This window comes from Netta rufina (genome assembly GCF_964035555.1).
Source record: "Netta rufina genome assembly, chromosome: 9".
In the NCBI taxonomy this organism is placed as follows: domain Eukaryota; kingdom Metazoa; phylum Chordata; class Aves; order Anseriformes; family Anatidae; genus Netta; species Netta rufina.
Genome location: NC_140132.1, coordinates 4,215,661 through 4,242,501, shown reverse-complemented (window position 1 = coordinate 4,242,501; position 26,841 = coordinate 4,215,661). Strand labels below are relative to the sequence as shown.

At 50.0% G+C, this 26,841-nt stretch overlaps 1 protein-coding gene across 1 annotated transcript in view; it reads right to left on the bottom strand.

The window, feature by feature from the left end:
• Positions 1-26,108, bottom strand: part of IRS1 (insulin receptor substrate 1) — a 51,237-nt gene extending 25,129 nt beyond the window's left edge. The window contains 3 exon segments of the mRNA XM_084292065.1: positions 21,643-24,741; positions 24,743-24,809; positions 24,812-26,108. Coding sequence (XP_084148191.1) covers positions 21,666-24,741; positions 24,743-24,809; positions 24,812-25,151 — 3,483 coding nt within the window. The 5' untranslated portion in view covers positions 25,152-26,108 and the 3' untranslated portion in view covers positions 21,643-21,665.
• Between the last annotated feature and the right edge of the window lie 733 nt (positions 26,109-26,841).

Here is a 26,841-nt window from a genome sequence, read left to right as displayed (position 1 = left end):
TTTTCACATTATTAAAAGAATAAATTTCTCTTGAAAGAAAAAAAAAAAAAAACACCTTTCTTACTTATATAGATTTTTATCTTCTCCTTTCCTTATGATTTAAATATTTTCTTTCACTCAGGACAGTCTGTTTACACTTTTAAACAAAGATGCAAATAGTTCATTAAAATGAAGCCATTCTCAAACGTTCTTCCTTTCATCCTAAAAATTATTTCCTCCCTTGTCCAGCTCCAGATGTTCTGCCTACTTCGATCCCACAAGACATCAGAAAGATACAACTTCATAACCTGAAGACAACTTTCCACTCAATGTTACATCTGCTGTCTTTTCCTTGTGAAGTGTCCTAAGTAACAAGTCTGCTGCTCTGAAACCGCACTTATCTCTGTTTTACTTTCCTTACAGCCTTTGTACGCAGAATCTGTTTTCACAACATTTTGAAACCTGCGTGTGCAACAACTTGTTAGCGAGTAAACTGCCAGAATACACACACTTGAGATATTAGCATGTGCTAAATCAGGTTTTGAGTTGTAAGTACCTTACTCGGGCATTCCAAGTTTGTTTAACTCAGTGAAACAGAAAAGGACTATTACTATCACATTTACCTTGGCACGTATACTCAATCCTCCACAAAAAAGCACTTGGCCCCACATAAGTCAGAGGCAATAAGTAACATCATTTATAATCTCCTTAGGACAGGCAATGACCGTGTCTCTAGCACTGTAACTCATCCCTCTCCTCTCTCAACTTCTCTGCTCTATGTCCTAGATCAAATCTTCTGGTTTCTTTAATCTGCATTTGCCATTTAAAAACACATTAGATTGAAAAAGGCTCCCTGTAAAACGTGGTACTTTCTAAAAGGAAACAGAAGAGCTGACACATGAAATGAAGACAATGCCTGAAAGATGCACTTACAACCTCGATATTTGTCTTTTTATACATCTATCCACAGCAGTGAAGAAACATTCGCTTTCATTTCCAAGGTGCTGCAGGACTGCCCCAGGGATGTCCAAGCTGAGCACTGCCCGTGTCTGCAGGGGTCACTTCTTAGCGCTCAGCCTCGCCTCACACCCCCGACTGAAGCACCAAAGGGAAGATGCAGTCACCCTCAGTTGACTAGCACCGTTTACATGTGTTCATTTATATCTGTCTTGTTCCATTTGAATGAATTATTAATTTGAGGTTCCCTCTACTAGGACTTTCATCTGTTAAGGCATTAAGCTATTAAGGGAGGTGAGGCACATGATGATGACAGGTTAGTGAATCTAAGATGATTATCTATTATCCTACGTCTTTTATGAATTGTTCATGCTTGACCACAAGGATAATGGACACAGTAAAGAAGAGTAAACAGTTTCATCCAAGATTTTTTCAGCAAGATCAAGCTGTAGCATTCTGTCAGTCACGTGTAACTTGGCCTGCACATGAGAGCAGCAGTGATCCCGCCATGAATTATGCTCACAGAGGTGGAGCACTACAGGGTCCTACTACAGATAACCTTGTCGCTTGCTCTACAGAAATAATCTGAATGATTCACACAAAACTAATACAGGTTTGATGGTCTAAGGAAGTGGCATTTTGTAGCAAGGGATAAGAATTTCAGCACTAATTAAAAGGCCTGATGAAAACAGAATTAAAGTACAAAACACAATGTCAAGTTGCAAAAGAAACAGTATGCGTATTGCCAGTGATAATTAAAGGAAATATTGCACATGCACTTTTCCAAGAAGAAAAGTTAATTCAGTGCTTGCAAGCGCCACGCTCGCTCCTGTCCGTGCTGACTCCAGGGCGTGCAATCCCCTGCGTGTCCCTAGAACAGGTTTTCCTTGCGCTGCCGATCCCTCCTGCTTGCTTGAAACTCCCTCTGACCTCTCCAGCAAAAGAGAAGCTGTCCTGGCTGCCAGGTTTAGCATGGCCTGATGTTTTAAAAATAATAACAACTTAACATGTTAGCAGCACGCACTTTAATAAGAGAAGTTGAGGAGGAAAAGCGGTGATGCGGCTCTGGGAAGCGGCGAGCAAGCAGCTGGCCGGCAGCTGGCGCGGCCGAGTGCGCACCCGCGAGCTGGAGGCGAGCGCTGAACTTTGCCCCATTTCCCGAATTCCCGTCCCGTGGCTCCTGCCTGTGAGCAGCAGCCCCAGCGCTCGCAGTCCACAGGGCTGCTTTCTTCAGGTTTGTCAGCAACACGCTGCCAGCTCCAGGCCCGAAGCAGCTGAGTAGGTAGCAGCACCTTCCAAAGAGAAGGTTTGTGTCCTGCCTCTCCACCAACCCACCTCAGCCTCCCACCACGCCGAGCGGGGAATGGACAGGGAGGCCCAGCTGCGAACAAGCCGGGCCACCAGCAGCTCTCCTGCACCCCGCGGTGCCTGTGGCACTGCTCTTCGTGACCTGGGGCACTGGACACCACACCTAAAGCCTCTACAGAAAAATCCACACATCCCAAAGTAAATATCTGACTATTTCTAAATCACAAAAGAAGTTGAAAGGTTATTCTATTTTTCCAAGAACTTAGTTTCTGTGCAGCTTTCCTTTTTCTTTCACTTCAGCTGCGGTTCCGTTTGTGCCTTGCTAAGTCTCTGCTAATTCCCACCCTCAAATTGCCCCCCCCCACCCCCAGGTTCCCTGTTAGTTCACCTGAAATGGCTTTTCAGCCCTGCAGCCCCCCCAGGTCACCTGCTCACAAGATCCAAAATACCCTTCTCCCGCTTCCCAGAACACTCTGAAACATTTTTCCATCCTTTACGTGACCTCACCCTTAAGGACACTTTAGAAAACAGCGTTCGATGCCTTCTGACTCACAGCCAGTGGTTTCACTGGCAGCCAAACATGTGCACTCCAAAACACTCTGCAATCTAAATTGCAAATACAGTACAAGTATATCAAGTTCCCTTTACAGTTTACGGCTTCATATGCGAGTGGAAAAAAACTCAAAAATAAACAGAATCAAATGCTATACCCTACCTTATGGAAAGGACTTCAGTTATGGAAGGACTGTGAACGTTTGTGAACGAAAAGATATCCCAAGCGTCTATCTGTGCTTTGATAAAGCTAAGCAAACAGCTTCCAGCAATAAACACAGGGGGAGATCTTTAGATGGCAGTAGGTAAAAAAGCAAGTACAAACCCACACTGAGAAAGAATAAAGTAAAGGAAAACATGGTGGGGAGGAGGGGAGGGAGAGGAACCCACACCTTTTTATCCCCTGAAGTGCAAGATGGAATAAAAAAAAACAAAACTTGTTACAGAATGATGGGTTTGGCATCAAAATTCATAATTATCTTCTCCCTTCCTTTCACCTCTCTAAAATTCTAAGTTAATTTCAGAGCTTTCTGAACTTCTTCCCCAAGGCAAAGATATGAAGCAAACTTCCACTGGAAAACTCCCTGCCTCTTCTCCGTGGCAAAGCACAGCTGTGGAAGGGAAGGGCGTGCTCTCTTTGAAGTCTCGTTATTAGCAGGTCTATTTGTTAAATTCAGCTCTCCCTCTTGCACTGCTCAAGTGATCATGCTGTGCATTTTGATACCTTTCACTTGTCTGCGTCAGTTGCCTGGCCTGGTGTTCTCTCAGGTGCCCTCAAAAGAAGAGCCTCCCAGGCTATCCAGTTTCATCATTGCTGAAATCACTGAGGATTCAAAGTTAAATGACCCGGGTCAGAAAGAGTTGGGAGCTCTTCCTCCCTCTTCAAAATGCTTAAGTTTCAGGTAGTTTTCAGGGCAGTGACCACGTCTGTCTGCTCCACTGCACCGAGAAGCCAAGTCCGCAGCTCACACGGCACACAAAGCACGCTGCACACCCCTGCAACCATTGCAGAGGATGAAAAAGAAAAAAAGAAAAAGAAAAAAAAAAGAGGCAGATCATCTGTCATTGGCTTTTTAAGCATCACTTGATGTTACAAAAGATCCAGTTCTTACAGAATAATGAAAGATGGGCTTCTTAAAAAGCTCTGTGTTATTCTTAAATTCCAATCAGCAAGTAGAGACAGCAAGACAGATTACAAGGTAATGACAGAAGTTACACGTGTGATTCAAAGTTAAACACAGGAAAGGAAGCTGGTACATCCATCGTATTCCTGGTTATAACCTTTATGATGCAGGCTTGAAAAAATCCTACAGCCAGCACTTCTGGGCATGTTTTGGCAGAAACAGCTACCGGGACGGAGGAGAGGGAGAAGGCCTGACGGCTTCACTTGAGGTTTATAAGCACGGTGAGGCTCACCAATCTAAGCCTTATGAAGACTTTGAATCTCGGCAGCAAGTTGCGGGCTTGGACCAGACCCAGCATGGCACCGGAGCGGGTGCAATAACCCATGATAGTGGCTATCTGTATTGCTTGCACTGCAAGCGCGCGGCAGCCTCAGCCGCAGGTGAAGGCCTCGCTTTGCTGGCTGCTGAGCAAACAGAATAAAATGACAGGCCCTGCCTCAGCAGACCTATAGGGAGAGAGAAAAAAGACAAGCAGATACATCGGAGCACAGGGAAATAACAGCGTAATATTTGTCAACGTGTCGCGAGCTACAGTGCGCCTTGCCAAGGGACGCAGCTGGGCTATTTCTCATCGATTAATGAATGTACAGCTGCAGTGGTGCAACCACCCAGCCTCCTGCCTGTGTCCACATCAGAGGACTTCCATCCAAATGGTGAGGACTCTTATCTTTAACTGTGCTTAGCACACCAGCACAGCTCACACCACTCCAAAAGGCTGAGCGCTGCAGGCTGGGCTTAGGCATTTTCATTCTCCTACCTCAGGTGACTATTGTCCTGCACAGAGTAAAGCTTTAGAAACACCTCTTCACTATTACCAAACACCAGGTAACATTTGGATGGTCAAAAGATAAGTGATGGGTTACAGAGGCAGAGCCTCCATTAACTCCTTCATGGCCAGAGGCCTTGGATGACGTGGGTGCTGCCTCCAAACGCGGCCTGCTGCAGAGGTCACCGCACCACCCATCAGTTACGCCACCCACAAATCTCAAGGCTTCTTCTTTTGAAGTAAAAAATTTCATTAACTCACTTTTGGTCTTAGGGACTTACTCCTTACTTGGCATTTCCTGAAAAGATCCCTACAGTTTTTCTTTGAAGTTCATTATTTTTCTCCCCTCCTCTGTCTAGCTTCCTAGGCCTCAAACACAAGGAAAAATCTTTATTTCCCTGCTTGAAAGAATGCCTTGAGTTATTAGTATTTCATCCATGTTACAAAAACAAGGAAACACACATCTGTTCTTAGCTTTCAAACAAGTAATAAAATGGTAGAAAGCCTAAACTAAAACATTTGCATGTAGATCTTAGAAACACAATCTAGAATATGCCTTGTGGTGTAAAGAAAACCACCTTTTAGGGCTTCATGGCAAAGTGAATTACTCATCCCTTCTCTGTATGTCAAAGTCCTGTACTGGGCACCATAAACAACCTGCTCACATTTTGTTGATAATGATGTGTTTATAGAACAAACCTCATTGTATTTTTCTACTAGCTAAGTGTTACAGAAAGTTTTGTGCGACACATTTCCCAAGCAGCAAGAGACTGTATGCTTCCAGCAAGCTCAGAGAAAAGAGAGAGAGCGCCTTTCAGGACAGCTAACTCAAGAGAAAACAAAACAAAGCAAAACAAAACAAATCAACGGGAAAAAAAAAAACACACTATGAAAAACAGAAAAACAAAACAAAACAAACAAACAAAAAAAAAATCAACTTTGTGCATAAGGCTCACTTCCACATATTAGACTGCAAAAGTTTCCCTCACCCTAAAGCAGGAAGAGACCTCGTCCCTTCTGCTTCACACCACCAGTATAATGCCTCAGGACCCTTCTATCATCCTGCCCAGATGAAATCAGCACTCTGAAAACCAAATGAAAATGTTGCAAGGAGATGACGGTCATGGTTTCATACCTACTTGAAGCCTGTGCTGAAGCTCCAATAACCCCTTCTTCCTCCTGACATGGTATCTAACAAAAAAATAATAATCAAAAAGGAAGCAGCACTCAAGAGAAGGAGGCTCCTCCAAACAATGGAGATCAGAGGCACTGGGGGACAAAGGTAGAAATGAAGTGGAAAACAACCAAGTTTGGAACAGGGTAGGGAATGTGACCTCTTGTCTGCCATCTGGACAAAGGAGGGGTTTTATCAAGGCTCCACGAGCATACAATGCATTTATTTTTGGCAGAGTGGAGAAAGCAAAAGCTATCATAAGGTTGTAAAAGGAGAACAAATATAGTTGACCTAACAGCCTAGGAAAATTGTATTTCCAGCCACACACAGTAGATGTGTGGATTAGATGAGGAAAAACTAAACAAGCCAGAGCTGAAAAAAGGAAAGCAGAAAGTACTGACTTCAAATGACAGAACTCTGGACAAAAGCTGAACTGGGAAACTAGCAAGAAAAAGCCAGCTCTAAAATTTTACAGTCCGCAGAATTTAGATATACAGCTGGAGAAGGAGGTCCGAATCAACGACAGCATGTTCACATCAGCAGCCTGATGCAGCACAGGAATATAATGTCATATGCTGTGATCAAAAACACAAAGGACTTACAGGGGGCTGGGGGTTTCTGGTTTAGCCACATGGAACTTGAGCTGATGACTGAACCTTGAATAGCTGCTCATACCTGCAGCCCACATAAGTAAACAAAGTCACTGAACCTACCCTGGTTAAAATTATACCCTGCTGTAAAAAAAGGAAAAAAAAAAAAAAAAGAAAAAAAAAATCTCATCTGCTATGGAATGTCTTTGTGTCTTCCCCAAAGGTCAAAATGAATATTTTGCTTTATTTTACGGCTTTCTTTTTGTCCAGACCAGCCACTATTATGCATGGTATTGAAACACTTACATAAAAACGCTAACTTCTTCTAATTCACACTTCTTGTTTCTCTGTGCAAGCATGTACATAGGCCAGCCTTTAAAATCACAGCATTTCTTCTTGCTTAATCAAAGCCTTGTGTGAGGACACTGACACACAATAACTTGGTACTATGCAGCCAAATCAGAACACCCCACGTTCAACAAACAGACGTATGAAACAGATTTTACAAATCCATGACATACATGTCAGAAATATTTCACAAGTGATTTTCATTTCCAATCTTTGATGACCCTTTTTTCTCCAGAAAACAATGCTCTTGAGCAGATTGGCTTCAGCAGCACTGAGCATACAACCCTCACTCTAACGCTCACATACATGTCAGTAGGGAAGTAAGAACCAGAGAAAATAGGAGTTCAATCACATCCGCTATCAACTTTAAAACGCTGATAAGGAATCCATGGAAAAGAGCATTTGTGGACATGAGCAGCACTGCGGCACAGCAAGCCCTATCTGCTCTCTCTGTAGCAGTGAGGACGTGCCACTCCGCTGAAGCGGATGGCAGTTTTGCTCCCAAACCCTTGAAGGACAAAATTCCTCCATAGTGTGCACACACATGAGCCAAGCCATCTCCTCCTGCCACCCTCAGGGTAATGGCGCAAAGCACAACCTGACGTTAAAACACGCTAGCAGTACCAAGAAACCAAAACAAGCCCATTTTTTCTAAGGCAGTGCTATTCCAACAGCAAAAGGATCCAGAAGGCAGCTGTGGAGGTGAGGAAGAAGCCCCGTGGAGATCAGCCTCTCCAGCAGAGAGCAAAGTGCCTCCCCTCCAGCCGGCGGGGCAGGATGCCCCTCCGAGGGAGCTGCCGCTGCACAGCGCCCGCGAACCCAGCCTGCGCTGCGCCTCTGAAACAATATGCTCAGCATCTTGGTTCTGCTTTTCTTATTTCTGGTTTCCATACCATTGCTAATAATGAGCTGCCAGATGGCAAATGAAAAGAGTGTGCTGTGTGACCTTCAGTTGCTGAAGCAGAATGAACTTGGGGGAATCCTGTCACTGACAGGCAAGCACATCGCCTAGGAGGTGCCAAAATACTTGCACTGCCAGAGCCTCTTAAGGTGGAGGAAAACTACTCATCTGTCTGGACTGCTGGATTTCCGTGAGGCTGTGAAGAGGAGGAACATAACTTAAACACAATACGGCAAGATCATGAAAGCAAAATTAGAATTTCTTTCTGCAAAGTTGTAGGAAACCTGTGCCTGTGTGCTTTTGCGTGTGTTTTGGAAACACCCAAGACGCACCTTTATATAAAGAAAAGGGGAAAGAACTAAAGTTCCCTCACTTCCTTGCTCAGAAAACATTCATTGTTTGGATAAGCCACTAAATTAACTTCAGCTGTAGAGAAAATGACTCATTAAAGAGAACAATCAAAAATTTCACTGGAGAGAGGGGGAGGAGGTAAGGAGGAACTTTAACCTTCCCCCTATCCTGCCAAATAAATGACACAGTAGTTTGAAAAAACAAACAGAATGCAATAACACCTCTTAATAAATAAGGCTTAAAACAGAAAGCTACAGAGAACGGAGGTGAATGAAGAAAAAAAAAAGTCAAGCTAGAGATGATTCTGGTAGTTCTTGAAGCATGTTAATCCTCCAGCTGTACTCAAACTACATCTGGAACCGCTCCGTGGAGCGGCAGGAAGGCAGAGCTATCTTTCAGAGCTTGCTTCCCAACACGAATCATAGCGTTAGAAGCTCATCACATAGTTAAAAGCCAGTTTTCTTCTTGCAATCACGCATCTGCTGGACAAGGTGCGTTCAGCTTTTATATCACACCACAGGGGACAACACGCAAAAGACTTTTAATGAATGAACAACAATTTTCTTCCCCAGGCTCATCGGAGCAGGGAATGTTGCAGGGAGACTGATGCTTCCTCGTGTCTGTCAGTGACTTACCAAGCCTCCTATAATGAACTGGGGTCTGGGGGCAGAAGAGGGTCCCTGCCTGTTTCTCATGTGATGTCTGGAGTAACCCAGCAGCTCCGAACAACCGCTGTCTAAAGCCATTACACGTACTTATCACTTTCACCTGAAAATGATTTCCATGTACACATGGCCTTATCTAAACTAGAAAGCCTGATTCGTCAGCGAGGCTTTGGGTTTTGGAGGAAAGGTTTGTCTGAACTGATGACAAGCACAGACAGCTCCACCATTATGGATGCTCAAAGCAGCAGTACTGCTGGTGAAAGATGCCTTTTCTTATATACAGCTTACTATCTTTTTACCTGGACCAAAACAGGCCATAATGGAAAAATGTTTTCTCCATAGCATAAATACAGGTATACCACGTTCGAGTCCTGTAAAGCAAAGGCTACAATTCAGTGTTCTGCAGTCTCGTTTATTCTGAACACTCACCATACAGCACTCCTGTGTTTTGTACAAGTCCTTCTCCTTTACCTGTTTCCTCTGCCTAAATGCAAATGCTAAAACGTGACCCAGATCCATACGGCACCATTAACATCACAAGAGACATTTGCTAAAGGAATAAAAGCTGATGAGCTACTCTAACAAACATAGAAGTAAACAAGCTTGAATCGAGACAGATCAAATGTCTGCACCGATCTGCAGAAGAATTTTTGGAAAAGATGAAATACCCAAGGTAGGAGATAAATTAGACAGTGAATTACAGATCATTTTGTAGCACTTTAGAACTAACTCATTAGTAGAGCTAATTAAAATTAATGGAGACTTGCTATAAATTCAAACAAGAACAGTGTAGTAACAGCTTACAGAAGAAAAAAAATTTAAAGGGACGCATCCTAAAACGAGGTATATGATGCCCCAGCCCCCTCAGCTTCAAGCGGGCTACCGCAATTTATATCAGCTGCAGATTCCTCCCCTTTCCCACCAAGATGAGAAATATTTCATAGCACTCATGCACAAGAATCATCGTGCAAACATTCCTCCAAAATATGTTTACACAAACGTTACCAATATCTTACACCATTTTTTTTCCTCTAACAATCCTTGGCACGTCAACGCTTCCTACTACTGCAAGCACACAATGAAATCAGCGTAAGTAACTTCATTCATACCTATGTTTAAAATTTTATAACAGCCTATCAAGCTAAGAGATTATGATTCATCCAAGCCATTAAAGCCCAATTACACTGACTGAAATGTGAGCTCCCAGCCCCATTCCAGTTTCTCCTTTTGCTCACTCTTTCCCTGTACCCCTGCCTACACAACGTTGCCTTCTATAACTTCGTGAAACGCCTCTACGCTCTTATCCTTCATCACACTGAAGCTCCAGTTCTCTGTCCTTGTGGTTTGTCCTCTCCTCGCGCCATCACGACCTCTCACCATGCCACGTGCTGTCTGCTCTCCTCCCTCAGATCACGCGAGGTCCTGTAACCAGGTCTCTTCTGTGGCTACGCTCGATTTCTGCTTGATCATATCAGTTCAAATATATTTAATTATCATGTATGTACTGACACTTGACTTCACGGTGGATTAATTCAAATTAAAGTGATTAAAATAATCAAATTTAGATTAGCAAATGAGGAAACTTATCTTTTTTATGTTCTTAATGGTCATTCTCAAAGGGCGATAACCAGTAAATCATGCTGATTTGCAATACAACCTTTTAATTTAGCATTTGGTGTAGTCTCCAGTTAGACAATGCCATTAGTGTATATTTATGCAGATTCTCGATCAATAAAAATTAACGGCCAATGCAAGTCACCATTTGCTCGTTGGTTAAATTTCGTATTTATGACTCCTCAAGCTGTATGTGAATGAAAACGAGGATGAAACGTTGATAGCATGCTCTGTGCTTAGTTATCAGTCAAGTAGAAACTAACAAAACATCCTGGATACATAAAGAAGTTGCTTAACAAAATAAACCTTGCATTTAATTACAAATTATGTTTTTAAAGCTGATTCCACATTTAGTAGATGAAACTGAATGGGCTAGGTTATTACGGACTCCCAATTTCAGATTTAGTAAATGGGTTTTTTTGGTTGTTTTAAACTGAACAACTGCAGAAAATAAATCTTTTTTCCCATCTTTTCAATTTCAGCTGATCTCACTCAACTCTGAATATACTACTCACATAATCACACTAGCTGTATATTAAAATCAAAACGAAGTTCTCTGAGTATGTACCATAGCAGCTGCTGTTCTCAAAAATGAGTTTTTAGCATTTGAAGCCCCGATTCTGGATACTTCTTCAATCATGCTCGCTACAGCGATAGCTTTGATTTCCCTAAATATTCGATAGTTACAGTGACCGAACAGGTCCGTCTTAGTTTAGCTAATATTGGTATATTAAAGCACATTTAGTTCCAAACCCAGGTTTATTTTTCGGAAAACATTCCAAAAGTTATTCCAACCCGAACCACCCTACTTTCTCAGCCTCAGCTTGCTTTTCTCTCCAGGGACGTGCTACCACCACCTCAGGGTCAAAACAGAATCTGAGAGAAATGTAAATATTTATTCTCTTCCCGGAAAAGCACTCCACGGAGCGGAGGGAAAAAAGGGGATGCGTGCCCAGGGAATCGCATCGGGGTAACCCGAGAGCTTTGCTAAGCCGGTACCTGAGGGGTAGTCCCTCACTGAAAAGATGCACCCCGTTTCCCAGAGCTTCCCACCCAAAGAAACACCCCCGGGTGGCCGGGCGCGGGTGACGCCGAGCCGTGCCAGCCCCTGCTCAACACAGGCTGGCGTGCACCAGGCTCCGAAGACACAATAACATTCCTCTCGCTGGCTTCGAGCCCGGAGGCTAAAAGCACCAAATAACTATTCATTCTTCCATCTTGAGACACATTCCTAACCTAGTTCAAAGGCCTGAAAAAACATGCCCTAGCTACATGCCTGCACACCTCCAGAAGGGCTTTTCCCTTGCACCACAGCTCGCGAGGAAAAGAAGTTTCACACCAAGAAGAATGAAACCTGTACGAAAGTTTTGTTCCTGAACATTGTTTAAAGCATTGGAGGCTGAGCTGCGTACAAGCTCCTCAGCTTCGCTGGCCCATGTAAGAATGAAGTTTCACCATTTACGTGCTCGACCTACAGCGGTTCCTAGCGGGGTGCTGGGAGGGGAGGGGAGCTGGCCGGGACCCGTCCCGCTCCCACCACCTCTCCCTTCTTCTGCTCAGCATCGTCTGCCTCTGGGCCCCCAAACTGAGATCGGTGGAAATGGCACAGGGCTGCACACCCCGATCAGGACGTCCAAGGACTGCCAGCACACTCAGCTCATGTTGGCCAGATGATTATGTAAAGTCAACAAAATACAAGATTATTTCCAAAATATTGATGCTAGGACAAATATTAACTTTCAATAAGAAAAATATTTACAGCTTTCAACCTACAGCTTCCTAAACAAACTAAATTCCTCTTTATACTTTTTATTTTGCCCTTTCTCAGAAAACTGCATGCTGTTATGTGCAAAATGGGAAAATATAAACAAGTTACTAAATAATACGCCGACCTAACTACAGTCACTGTTACTTGTACAGAACGAGTCAAGGCACAACTGCTGCAGATGCCCCTGGTCCTGGCCACATCTCCGTGGCTGGTGCAGCTCCCTGACCTGTCACAGGCTCGCTCTGCTCCCCACGCCAGCCGAAAAATAAGGCAGAACGATGCAGGCATCCCTGCACGCCGCCTGCCTCCCCCGAAGGCAGAACAAAAGGAGCAGCAGGAGCAAAGGCCAAGGTGAGCCCACCCTTCTCAGCACAGCGTGCTGCTTACATCTGCCCCAACGCCTTGCGGGCCCGCACCCCAGCTGCAGCAGCCAGCCTGCTTGTGGAGATTCCTCAACCAAGGCAGAGGGGGAGTTCCCTCTGGTTCTGGTTGCTTCGGCACACCTAAGCTGTAAAATGCTAGGCTTTCCTTACCTCTGGTTCATATGGATCACGTATGTGATCAAGCCATTAGCTATCTAGTACTCGTGCACTTTCCGTTGCTTTTAAGGACAATAAATACTTATTATTCTGAAGTCTAGTTGCTGTTACTTAAAAAAATTAATACTCCACTTTGTTCTGCAATGCAGAAAATCAAACATGGACAAAGTGCTACAAACACTGTAACACAGCAAAGCAAGAAAGGCTGGTGCACTGTGCCTGTGCTTTGCAAGCAGAGAAGTCAATAAGAGAAACAGAGTAAGTGGAGCAGGTTAAGGGAGGCATTTTTTTCACCTTTACCAAAGCAGATCACACCTGCCCAAACCACATTCTGACCATACTAAGGATTTCAATTGTCACTCATTTTCAGCAGATGAAAATTGTGTAGCTTGAATTGACTATCCCTGCGGGAAGACGAGCATTGCTTGCTCTTCACGTAGCCATTGCAGAGATCTTCACCCCCACCACGACGAGCAATACCTCACCCTGTGGACATCTGAGTCCTTCTGAACCCTCTGAGCAAGCCTAGGTGCCACAGAGTCACAGAATGTCCCAGGTTGGAAGGGACCCACAAGGACCATCGAGTCCAACCCCTGACTCCACACAGGACCACCCCAAAACCAGGCCACGTGTCTGAGAGCACTGCCCAAACGCTCCCTGAACTCCAGCAGCTCAGTGCTGCGACCACTGCCCTGAAGAGCCAGTTCAGTGCCCGACCACCTCTGGGTGCAGAACCTTTCCCTAACCCCCAGCCTGACCCTCCCCCGTCCCAGCTCCATGCCGTTCCCTCGGGTCCTGTCGCTGTCCCCAGGGAGCACAGACCCCACCTCTTTCTACAGCCATGCAGCTGTTATACCCGCACTGGTCTCTTCCCTGAAATGCAACAATACTATGGAAGGAAATATCCTCAAGGATATATTCCAAACCAGAAGGTTGCTTGTTCCTGTTCTCTAGGGGTAAAAAATATCTTTTCTAACACGTAACCTGTTCTCCAAAAGCAGGCCAGCTATGCTGAAGATGAATCACCATCCAGTGCTTTAATCTAGATACCCTCCCTGACACGATCTGCTGTCAGCACGTCTTTCTGCATCTCGCATGCAGCGCAGGGAACGGGAAGCTGGGGTCTGACCTGAAGCAAGAAAGTCACAGCTCCAGCTCCCCGCCCCCCTCCTCCACGGTCACTTACAGCTGATAAGCAGCAGGACTCAAACCAATAAATGCTGCAAGAGCAGCAATGAACTCAGCCAACCTGCTACCTCCATCTATGCTCCAGGAGCTTCTTCCATTCTCTTGACGAAGACACGTGTCTAGACACTGCTCAACAACGATGTTACTGCTGATGTCCATGTGCCCATCAGTTCGTGAGGAGGATGAAGGCGGCTTGGGGTTGGTTTGGTTGTTGTTTGTTAAAGATTTTTCTGGTTTGGCTTAATCTCCTTCACTCCAGCTTTTTTTTTCCCCATCTCTTCAGGGAACTGCTCGGCTGTAGGGCAGCCCCTGCAGAGCCAGCCTAAGGAGCCGCTGCCCCATAGGTGTGCTTTAGCAAGCACCGTGCACCACACCAAACGCCAGATCACTGAAAGCTGACAAGAATCAAGGCTGATGGATATGACACGTTTTTCTTCATTCTGTATTTCAAAGAAAACTTGTCCCATGCTTAGGCGCCCTAGCAACTTACAACTATCCAACCTCCGCAGACTGGAAAACAAACAAACAAAAAATACACAGTAAATTAAAAGCAACCCCTAGATGCTCCCACACTACTGCCTTCCTGCATTTGCACCATGTATCAGCAGACAGTTCAGATGCAAAAACACACTTCAATAGCCCTACTAGCTGTAAGGAGTGAAACACTTACAGCCTGATTCCTTTACCCCTGAAGTGCATCTTACTTGAAAATTTAATAGGATATTTTTTGCACATCCCCAGCTCCCAAATAAATGGAGTTTTACAAGAGTTGTCAAAACATACACAGGCAAATCTTCCGTGCTGCGGCACAGGAGCGGTGCCCCTCATCACACGGCTCAGGCGGCTGACAGCAGGTCTTTGAACTAGGCTCCCGAATTCCTACAAGCAGCTGAACACAAACAAACTTTCGCTGTCCCACCTACCCGATCAAAACCTCCTCTGAAGAAAATACAGTTTGCAATTACCCAAGGTTAAATCTCTAACAATAGTCTTCAGAGAACATGACCTAGATGTGTCAAACATGATCAGAGAGATATATATCAAGACATCTTTTAGTTAGTTACAAGCGCCAGACTTATTTAAATCTCCTTTATCTGTTCACACCTTGGCTTTTGTTACATTTCTCAATATTTCTGTAAGTGGAGAATAAAGCTGTTAAGCTTCAGAATCTTTTTTAAGTTACTGACATCTCTCCTTCGTTACCTTTATCTCATGAAGTCAGAATAACAACCATCATGATCCCCGTTTATCTAAACCACAGAATGATGTAGATACAGAAAGCCGCTACTCGCTTTCACAAATAGGTACTCTGATATGTCTTAATACATATGGAAGGCCAAAAGCCAGCTCTTAGCGCTCTGACAAATTGGGAATTTAGATACATTTGTTAATATTAACATATTTGCATTGCTGTTTTCACCACAAAATGAAAACCTCAAGATCTGCTGTAACAAGCCGTAACATTTTTGCCATTTTAAATCTTCTTTTACAAGATATTCTTTACACTGAAGAGTTTTAAGGGAATCTATACTTACTAATCCAGAAGACAAATCACAAAACACTAGTGAACCTCATTTTAAATCAATTTATCATAACTGTCCGAGCAGTACAGTATAAAGAAGATGCTGCCATGAAATAAAGTCTGTGTGAATACAGGTCTCCTTTCACTACACGTTTTACAATAACAAGATTCTTTCCCATGCTAAAAGTCACTCATTCTTATTTGCTTTGTACTCAACTCATATCCCTAGCTGTGGTTTACTGTTGTGGTTGTGACAGGGATGCTAGAAGACAAAGAACTCAGTAAAGAAGAGCCTGAGGCAAACTCGGCTTACCTTACCAATGCACATCATCCTGTTAAGGCCAGCAAACCGACCAAATAATATATAAAACTCAAATCTCGTCACAAGTAAGGGGTACATATGCTTTCTAAATAATGTCTACTGGTTATAAAGGTGAAAAGAAAAATATAGAAGTAAAAACACCTCCAAGAAACTGCAGCACCGTGCTAAAGGAGCACCTCTGGAATAAGCTCTTTGTGTGTACACAGGCTTTCTGCCTTTCTCTCTACAATTCCTCAAACTTTCCCTCACCAACACCCCAACTCCCATCGGATCACAAGCACACTGCCGCTCTGTCCACCCACACCATCATGCCACAGCTCCTCTGTGCCCCCCCACGTCCTTTCTGTGCCCCACTCCCAGCTCCCTGCCCTACCAGTTTCTACAGCTGCTCCCCGGTCAGTGCCTCCAGCTCCCATTATCTCATGTCAGCATCCCACAGTTTCTCCTCCAGCCACAGTAGGGGGCCCAGCAACAGCATCTCCCCCATTTTCCCTCCTACCTTTTACCTAATGTATGTCAAAACTGTCAATCAAATGCAGTAACTAGTTTCCAGTGCTACTTGGAACAGAGATTAAATCCGGTGTCTGATTAGTTTTGGAAAAGCCTATCTGTATTTCTGCCAGATCACTGGACACTAAAGCATGTTTTTTTTAAGTTTACTTTCTCTGGTGAATTTACTGAATCTCTGAAAGTGGACGTGTTCTCTTCTGAGTATTGTACAAGCGATTTTTGTATATAAACAAAAAAATTATTCACAAGCAAGCAATTGCAAACTGACTGCAACTTGTCCGAAGGAATATTCAAGCACTCTTTAGTTGGGTACTTGCACTTACGTATCTATAGAGTCACGAAGGACTGGATAGTCCCAATGAATAGCAAAATTGCAGCTAACATGAAGCATCCCTGAAACAACACAACACACTAGGGGTGTCAGTCGGTCGGCATTCCTCCTCCCGAGCTGCTTGCTGCGTTTTGTTCAGGGGTTGTAATTCCCCATTTGCCAGTGTTATCTAAGGAAACACATGACTCGCCGCAGCTGCTGGCTAAAAACGAGCATCCTCCTGGCCCTGCAATGCCCTGTTTCATTTGAACTGGTTTCTGAACGTGGTTTAAATTTAAAAATATTGAGTAAGTAGGAAACCTATGGGCTGGAGAATTCCAGATAGTACTTCATTATCTACTGCGTTGGTTTATAAATCATACGGCTGCAATTTTTAAGCCAGGAAAACAAAAAAGAAAACTCTTAAGAAGCCTGTCATTAAAATCAAGGGAGGGAGGGAATAAATCAATACTAAAACGCAATGTAGCTGTATTAAAGGAACTGATCTACAGCCTCAATTATGAAAGAATGAAAAGAAAAAAAAAAAAAAAGAAAGAAAGGCATTAATAATAAGCTTGTGGTCTTGTTATGCAGGAGAACTGCAAATATGCAAGTATGTGGAGACAGAGGCTCAATTTTGGCAAATAATTAGGTATGGGGAAACCTGGTGTGTGCATACAGTAAGAAATCGACTGTTTTGTCTACAGCACACCCATAGAGCATGGAAAAGTTTCATAATGTACTGGTATTTGTGTTGGTGCTGACCCAAAACGAGGGAAACTTCTGTTCTTTCAGTTCTGGAAACAACCTCCCCCCAAAACTTATTTTAATGGTACACGTCTTGTTTTGGCAATTGCTGTGTTTAAGTTGTTCCACCTTAAGCTTCTAGCTCGAGGAAGCAAAACCAACTATTGAAAACTATTAAAAAATAAATAAAGCAAAAAAAGCCAGCAACGCGCCAACAAACCATTCCAGATACACCAGCCACGAATCACCCGAGGTATTCTCTGTTTACCATTATGTGTATTTTCAGAAGCAAAACATACGTTCGAGCTTTTCGCCGCAGCAGCGCTTTGCTTTAACTGGAGGCGGACACGAGGCAGGGGCACCTTCCAGACGTCCTCGCCCTGCGTGCTGGTTTCCTCCAGCACCCAAACGCCCACCGCGCGCCGGGCAGAGAGGCATCGTTAAGGCTGCGAGGGAGCCAAGTTACCACTTGCTCGGGCTGCACATATTCCATTCAGTGTTATTAGTGCTCACTTTCACAAGTTCTCAGACTCATCAACGAAATGGAAATGAGGCGGGGGAATAATGTCTCTGCTTTGAAGCTCTGGAGATCAAAGCCACGTACCTGGATTCATTCTGCCATCCTGCTTCAGCCTTTCCTGTTTCTCAAGAGCCAACGTCTAATGGTTTCCTTTCTGGAATATTTTTTGACTGTATTCTCTGAACACAAGCTCTCAGCAGCTCATCTTCATAACCCTGCTAATTCTAGGAGGTTTCTCTTCTCACAGCAACTCCAAAAGCAGGTAAGAAGCACATCCGCGCTATCTGCTCATCTGTGCATGCAAAATCCTGAGCAGGAGGAAAATGCCTTACAGCAACACCACTCCCCCCAGCTACAGCCTCAGCTTCCTCGCCTCACAGGCCAGTGTTTTCCAGCAGGATTTGGCCGCTAATGCATAGAAGTCCACCTGCCATGGGACCCAGGCACCAAGGAGCCACCGGCTGGGCTCGGCACACGCAGCAATATCCACTTCTCACAAGTAGAGGGAAATGTGTGGGCAGAGGAGCTTGCAGGGCAGCTTGTCAACCACTGAACTTTTAAAAGGATGAGAGAAGAAAGGCAGCTAGGGCAGGGCCACACGTTACAACGCAGCCAGGAACACAGAACAGGGAAAGCAATGGGATTTGAGGGGGAGTGCAGAGAAGTGCTATGGATGGGAGAGCTTTTATATATATTTTTTTTAAATTTGCAAATCAATGATTATTTCACCTACTATCTTTAATGTTAGGAGAAATAAGTACCACTTGAACGAGGACAAAATCCCTGCAGAAGGTAATGCCTCAGCAGCCTGGAAGTGGCAGGGGTGGGGGAAAGGACAGGGCAGCAAGGAAGAGAGGAGCAAGCTGGCTTGCAGCAAAGCAACAGCAATCATTTTACCCACTGGGAGCTGAATGGCAAACATGTGAGGTCCTTGCCTTGTAGTCTGGAACAACAGAAAATTCCCGAATGGGTAAAGCAAGAGTTATCCAGGTAGCTTTGGCCTTTGCTGGGGAGGAGGGAAGGAAGACTGCTTTATGGAAAGGGAGAAAAAAGAAAGCAAAGAAATAGCACGTGCAGTCCTTCTGCCACTTCTGAGATTACAAGCGTTAAGTAACAGCCCACAGCTACAACAGACATGGAGAACAAAGAAAGGGCACTTAAAGCAGCCTTCCCCACCCCTGATTCCAACACCTGCAGCTTTGCCTCTCCCTCCCCAGGTCCTGATGTTCTCCCTTCTCTGCAGTACCTGCAAACGGCCCAGGTGGCTTCCCCTTGCTACTCCACGCTGCTCAGGCAGCATGAGGAGAAGCAGCAGCAGGAGCAGCCCCCCTGCCCTCGCAGCCCCCCTGCCCTCGCAGCCCGTGCCTGCAGGAGCAGCGCGGGGCGATGCTCAGCAGCTCCTTGGGGAGGGCACGCAGAGCCCTGGGACCTGCAGCGCTCCCCACTCACAGGAGAACGGTTTAGCTTGAGGTGCTCAGCAGCTTCTGCAGGCATGTGCAAGCAGACTGTGTGCAGGCCTATAAATCACTCACCTCCGGGCAGCTTTTCTTAAGGATGGCATAAGGTGTGCCCTACACGGGCCGATTCCCCTGCCTAACCCCAGTTCCACCCGCAAAGCCGAAAAGGTCTGAGGACTGGTCTAAAAACAGATGTCAACGTGGTGTAACACAGTTTTTTTCCTTAACACACTCAAGAAGATGAGCTAGTTGGGCTGAACTCTGAGGAAAGCTGCAGCTGATGGTAAGAAACGCAGCGTGGGAAACAGGAGCCCAACGAGTTAACGTCTGAGCAAGCTGCAAGCGGCCAAGCTGCATAAAGGGGAGGGCACGGGAACAGGCTCGGCTGCTGACTCCCCGCATAATTACAAACCAACTCTTCCCGGCCTCCCAGAAGCCGTGCTCGCTTAGTCCAATCCTAATTCGGGGAAATAAGAACCAACTTCAGATGGCAAGGACTCCACTAGACACTACCTTTCACCACGCTTCTCTGCGAGCAGCTGCGCGGTGCCTTCCCGCACCTCCTGGTGCCGGCTCTCTCCTGTCCTGATCCCACAGCACTGCGGGGATCTCCCTGCCTCCGGGGTGGAAAATCTGCTGCAGCTTTTACACGAGCAGTGACACACTGGATCGATTAAGGCAAGGTGTCTGCAGCAACGTAAGCAGCGCAGGTGCAAAAATCTGTGCAAGTAACCAGCTGCGGCACTGCTCCTCCTCAGACCTGCGTTCTCTTCCTCTCACACATTTATCATTCATCCAGATCTCAGCAGTGGATTTTCTCTCCCGCTTGCTCCCCCCATCTTAGCACACAACAGGAGAAAATAGCAATACACCCACCGACGTGAGCACAACACGCTGCATCCTCCGATGAACATCCCCACAGCAGGAGCTCGGCGCTCACAGGTCAGGGCGGCACGACACGGCCAGCCCAGACAGCCGCCTGAAAGCACCTCCAGAAGAGAGGAAAGGCGTGGCGGGTAGGGCTGCTCACCAAGTACTGTGACAGCCAGCACGCTCCTGTCACACAGCCACGGAAATGATTGTTTCCTACAGGCACCACTCGAAGCACACCTGCAGTACCCGTGCTCAGGTGAAGCCTCACCTCCAACGCTGCAATGAATCTGCCGTTCACAGCTCACCTAAGAGCAGTACTTCTCACTGCATTGCCCTGACAGGCAATGGTGGGAGTGCTAAGCAGCAAATATGGAGAGCTTGTTTCACCTTTGTTCAGGTATATAAACGTGTCCCGCAGTAACACGGAAGTGATGATCCCAGGCACCTTTCCAACACCAGCTCCCAGCACTCCTGCACACCGAGTGAACGCACAGTACAAACATTATTGTGCTTCCAGTAAAATAATAAACAGCCGTATGGGATTCAGCCCCTCATATCTCCTCGTATACACTCATAGTGATACCTGCTGCTGCTCAAATACGGTGCAGCTAGCCGCCAGTGCTTGAGGACCCTTTCACGAGGACCCACCCGCATGCACCATAACATGCCTCCTGGGCCCCCAGCTCTGTGCTGCTACGCGGCAGGGGCATCACAGTGCTTGTGATGCTGCTCACCTTGCACCTGGAACCAAGGTGTGGCAGCCTGGCCAAAGATTTTCCCAAATTAAAAGAGGAAAGTTGTAAGGGAAAATAAAGCACAGCAATGCAGCCAATGGCAAAGGCACCGTTCTGAGGGCCTGTTTTCTCATGCAGTCTGTAACCCTGCTGCAAGCCCCAGACAGCCACGCTTCCTATCAGCTGAAGCACGAGGGATGGATACAGGGCTTTGAAGACTTTCAAATCTTTCTCAAATTCACAGCCCTTTCCAAGCAAAGCTGAATCGGCACCCATCACAGCCCTATGAGGTAGGTGCCATTAGCCGTGCTTCATGTGCGGGATAACAAGAGTTGGTGTGGGTCGCTGCCTTACCCCGGCCACAAGAGCGATTACTGACCAAACAGGGATTAAAATGCAAGCTTCCCATTTCCAGCCCTACGCCCCCAGCTACTTCACTTGCTCATTTCCTACACCCACTTCTGAAATACACCCAATCCTAATTGCTGAGGAGACAAGGCAGTGCCACAACCAAGTCCCATCTCTGTCTCAGCAGGAGCACCCTCACCAGAGGGGACCCTGTCCCCCACCTCCAGGGTGCTGCACCCTCAGGCAGCCTGCAACAAGGCCAGGCAGCAGGAACCTGGGTGCAGACGGGCGGCAGAGCCACCCCAAAGGGACTCAGAGCCACCCCAAAGGCACTCAGAGCCACCCACCCTTCCCTGATGCCCACCGTGAGGGTCCCGGCGCCCCCAGGGAGCCCGGTGCCGGCGGCGGGGCTCACCTTCCCTGGCTGGCGCCTGGCTCCTACATCTCCTCCCGCTTCTGGAAGCTGATGCTGGCGTATGCGCTCGAGTCATCGCTGGGGTGGCCGCTCCCACGAGGCTGGCTCGGGGACTTGGGCTGCGGCGGTGGCGGGGGCTTCCCCCCTGACAGGGAGGCGCCCTCGGCGGCGGGGTGCAGCTGGTGGTGGTGGTGGTGGTGGTGGTGGCGGCGGTGCCCAAAATCCTTCACCAGGTCCAGGTCAATGTAATTGAGCCCGTTCTCCACGGCGGGGGCAGCCCCGGGCTCCCTGCGGGCAGCGGGGGCTCCGGCCGCCTCCCCAGCAGCGGGCCGCAGCCACACGTTGTCAAAGGAGGCTGAGCTGTGGCGCTTCACCTCCTCGGCTCCCCCCGCACCCCCGCAGGGGAACGGTGCCCCGGGGCAGCCCCCCGGCGCCCCACGGGCAGCAGTTGGCGTGGAGGAGAAGGTCTCCGAGCTGTGCCGCCGGCGGCCGCCCTGCGGGTCGGCACGGATCACTTTGGCGCTGGGCGTGCGGCCGGGGCTGAGGCTGACGCGGGTGAAGGCGCTGCCCGCGCCAGGCCCCCCGAGCAGGGAGGAGGACGAGGAGCGCGGAGGCGCTGCCGCCGCCAGCTCCGGGGAAGCCACCGCCGGGGGTTTATCGGCATAACCCAGCAGCAGGGCTGGCGAGGAGGGCGAGGGGCTGTCGGAGCAGGAGCCCCCCAGCCGCATGGTCACGTAGTCCCGGCCAGAGGGGGCCGCGGGGGCCGCCCGCGGGCCCAGCTCCATGTTCATGTACTCCTCAGCGGCCTCGCTCCCCAGCGGCCGTGGCAGGCCCAGGGCGGCCGCAGGGAAGGGTGGCTTGTCGCCGGCGATGAACTCGATGTTGACGTACTCGCCCGGGCTTTTGGGCTCCGGGGGCAGCAGCAGCGGGGGCTGCTCCCGGGCCCGCGGCAGGGTGCTGGCCTTGGGGCCGCCGAGCGACAGGCGCGTGGGTCGTGCCAGGCGGCCCTTGGTCTGCACGGCCGTGTCCACCTTGCGCGGCGGCTGCGGGTGGGACAAGGGGACACCGTCAGGGCCGCCACCGCCGCCGCCCAGGCTGTCGCTGCTGGTAGAGGAGGACGAGTCCTCGGCAGCGTACAGGAGGCGGCTGGAACCGAGGGCAACGCGGGGCTGGGGGCTGCCCTCCTCACCCGCTGCCCCGCCACCGCGCCGGTGCACGTGCTTGAAGGAGCGTGGCAGCGAGAAGTAGGAGTAGATGGGCTTGTGGTGGGCCGTGGCAGCAGCCTCCTCGACGCCCGGCTGCCCCGCACCCCCAAAGTAGCAGTCAGGTGGTGTGCTGGTGGTGGAGCCGCTGGCCGGGGACATGTTGATGTAGTCGCTGCCGCCACAAGGGAGCTTCCCCTCATTGCTCTCCACCGAGAGCTTCGGGTGGTGGCCGGCGCCATTCGTCCAGATCTTGCCGTAGCCTGCGGAGCCACTGTCCGGGGAGTAGCTGCCGCTGGGGGACATCATCATGTAGCCGTTGGAGTCCACCGTGGCTGGAGGGTGGCGGCCCCCCCTGCCGGGGTTGATGATCTGCTGTGGGGCCGACACACTCTTAGGACTCATGGGCATGTAGTCACCGCCCTTGGGGGGCGCCCCACCGCTGGGGACAGGGGCCACGCCAGGTGACATGGGCATGTAGCCGTCGTCTGTGTGAGGGGCGGAGTTGGTCCGATGGTGGCCGCCATCCAGGTGATGCATCTCCAGACACTCCTCTGGGTAGGAGTGAGTGGGCACAAAGGCAGAGTGCCGGTAGGAGGGCAGCCGGCCACCGCCACAGGGGTACGAAGGCAACATCTCTGTGTACTCCTCAATGGAGGCCACTGAAGACTGCGAGGGGGTCTTCTGGTGGGAGATGGTGGGTGAAGTACCTGCAGAGTGAGTCCGCTTTCTGAAGGCCTTCTCCAAGTCGGCAGCGTCCTCGCTGCCACCTCGGGGACAGCACGGCGTACCAGGGTAGCGGGGCTGCTGCTGCGGGTGGCAGGTGCGTGGGATGAAGTGGCCATTGGGAGCTGCCAGGCTGCAGCAAGATGAGGTGGCCTTCCCCCCCATGCAGATGTAGTTGAGCTCTTCATCGCCCCTAGCTGGCGGGGTGTGCCCCAACGAATCTGGGGTGACACTGCGAAAAGAGCTGCGAAAGTCACACGGGCTAGAACCATACTCATCAGAAGAAATAAATCCGCCATCGCTCGGGGAGCCAGAAACCGAAGCACTAGACCGTCGTGGAAATAGGCAGTCTGACGTGGAGCCATGGCCACTGGTGCTACTGGATGACAGGCTGACAGGGCTGGTGGCTGAAGGAGAGCAGCGCGAGGAAGGCATCGGGATGGAACGGCTGTGGTTGAGCGGAGGATGGAGCCTGGAGTTGCCACGATGTCTATGCGAGTGTGTCCGGTTGGCGCTGGGACTAACTGGGCTGCCATCCACGGAGGCAGGCCTTGACATCGTGCCTTCCCCGTCGCTTGATGCGCGAACCCGGAAAGAGCTGGGTTTGCCACCCGCGCCTCCACCCCCTCCGCCGGCAGGAGAGGTGGCCGTGACACTCTCAGTCCTGGAGCGGCGACTGAGCCCCACTTGGCTGGGCGGAGGGTTGTTGATGTGGTGCCTACTACGGAGGGGCACAGAAATGGGGTTGGAACAGTTGGAGGAGGACTGGCTCTTGCTGCGGGGCCGGAATTCCTCACTCATGGCTCGCATGGCCTCCAGGATGGTTTCGTGCATGTTCTGCGCCACCACCGAGTCATCCACTTGCATCCAGAACTCGCCAGGCCCGGTCACAGCCGAGCGCCCCACCTCAATGAAGAAGAAGTTCTCGGAGTGACCGCAGCGGCGGATATTGAGCAGCTGCAGCACCACAGCAGCCGCATCGGAGTTCAGCTTCACAAAGCTGATGGTCTTGTTAGTCAGGCACAGGCGGTAGATGCCAATCAGGTTCTTTGTCTGGCCTAGCCCCTTCGGCTTCAGGATTACTTGCCAAACCTCCTTAAAAGCCGGGCCAGGGGCTACCTCGCCATAGCTGTCCTCTCCCGCCTCCCCCAGCCCCACGCTGCTGCCTCCAAAGGTGACATCGCTGTGGTGGTGGTGGTGATGGTGGTGGAGGTGGTGGTGGCCCTTGGCCCGGTTGTGCAACTGCAGCAGCGCTTGGTACCAGCTCTCCTGCTCGGGCTCGCTGTCAGCCGCAATGGCAAAGTGCTCGTCCTTGGTGTAGAGGGCCACCAGGTGCTTGTTCTTGGAGTCAGCCCGTTTGTTGATGTTGAAGCAGCTTTCCAGTGGGATGGAGCGCTTGGGGGCCCCTGACTTGTGTCTCCATTTCTTCTCATTCTCGTAATACTCCAGCCGGGCGGGTCCAGACTCGCTGGCTGCCCTCAGCACGAAAAAGCGTTTATGCATGCTCTTGGGTTTGCGCAAGTAACCCACCTTTCTGACATCCGAGAAGAAGCCCTCGTTATTATCTGTGGGGCTGGCCATGGCGAGAGGTGGCGGTGCTGTTACGGCAGTCAGTAGTCCACAAGACCCCAAAACAGCCAAGCCAGCCGGAAAAGACAACCACCTAAAACAAAATTCATGCAACAATTTACAACAACAACAACAACAACAACAAAAGGCAGAAGAGCTCAGGATCCCCTTTCGAAACCAGGACAGAAGCAGGGGGCGAGCAGCTGTTCAGCGGCAGGGGCAGCTTCCAGCACCGAAGCAGAGTTCGTGTCGCTGTTTATGCCCGAATCGCCCTCCGGTGGGTGAGCGTGTCCATAAAGAGTCCAGCCCCGCTCGGTGCAGCCGAAAGCCTCGTCCCAGGAGCGGCGGCCGGGGAGGGGACACGCATCCTGCGGGCCGGGGGCGCCCGCCTGGCCCAGCGCCCCGCTCCCCTTCGCAAGTTTGCCTCGGCGAGCGGCGATTCCTGCTGCAGATTAAATATCCTCCTGGGGGCGGGGATTGTTTTGCAAAGTCCGGGCTTTGCACCCGAAAAAAAAAAAAAAAAAAAAAAAAAAAAAGCACTCTTCGTCGTCGTCCCCCCGAAATAAAAAACCCCCCAAAAAATAGCGAACAACCACGCGGCAGCCGCCCTCCGAGGCTCAGCGCTGCGGCTGCTGCTGCTGCTGCTCCCGCTCGGCCGTGCGGAGGCTGCCGACCCCATTCAGTCCCATCGCGTTAGGCGCTCCGAGAGCCATCTCCAGGCGGGCGGGCGGGCGGGCGCATCCCCTCTTCCTCCTCCTCCTCATTCCAGGCGGCAGCGCCTCGGCGCCCGGCGGCGCAGCCCCCTCCCGCGCCCCAGCCCGGCGGCGGCTCCGAGCACTTTCCCGGCGCCCCGCACCCAGACCGGCGGCGGGGACCCCCTCCGCCCGCCGCCGCCGCCGCCGCGGCTCAGGCTCGCTGCGAGCACAACGACGCGGGACGGCGCCGCTGCGTGGACCATCCCCGGAGCCGCCGCCGCTGCCGCCGCCAGGCTCCCGGCCAGCGCTGCGCTCCCTCCCTCCCTGCCCTCATTCAGCGCGGCCGCGGGGGCCGCCGCCGCCGCCGCCACCGCCGGGCCCGGCCCCGGCTCCAGCCCCGGCTCCGCCCGCCGGGGGCCGCGGCCCGCATTGGTGCCGCCGCCCGTCAGTCAGGGAGGCGGCGCCCGGGCCGCGCTGAGGCGAGGCGGGGAGCGAGGAGGAGGCGGCGACGCCATTTGGCGGCGGGCGGGCGCTGCGAGCCGCCGCCGGGGAAGCCCCTGAGCTCCCCCCACAGCCCCCAGGGGCAGCCGGGGCAGGGTCCCCGAGGCACAGCGCGGGGCTCGGCGCAGCGCCGGCGGCCGGGGGTGCTGCCAGGTGCTGCGCTGGGTTACCCCGAGCGCCCCGCAGCTAGCAGGGCCGAAACGTGCTGCGCGCACGCCTTCCACCTCCGAGGGGAAAACGCAGCGCTGCGAGGCAGCTGGGAGAGATACATTGCTGAATGCTGCCATCTCCAGGCCGCCCCGCAGCGCTCCGGGCTCGGCCCCGTCCCCGCAGGCAGGCGGGGGCCCCGCGCCCAGCCCGTGCCCGTGCCCGTGCCCCGCCGCCATTTCCCCGGCTGCCCCTCAGTGGAGGCCCCCAAGCTAAAGGCTTCTCCAGTGCGTGGCCAACCTCGTTGTCCGGAGACCGTGGCTGTGCAATTATCTGAGGGCACGGCTTTGCTGCTCAAA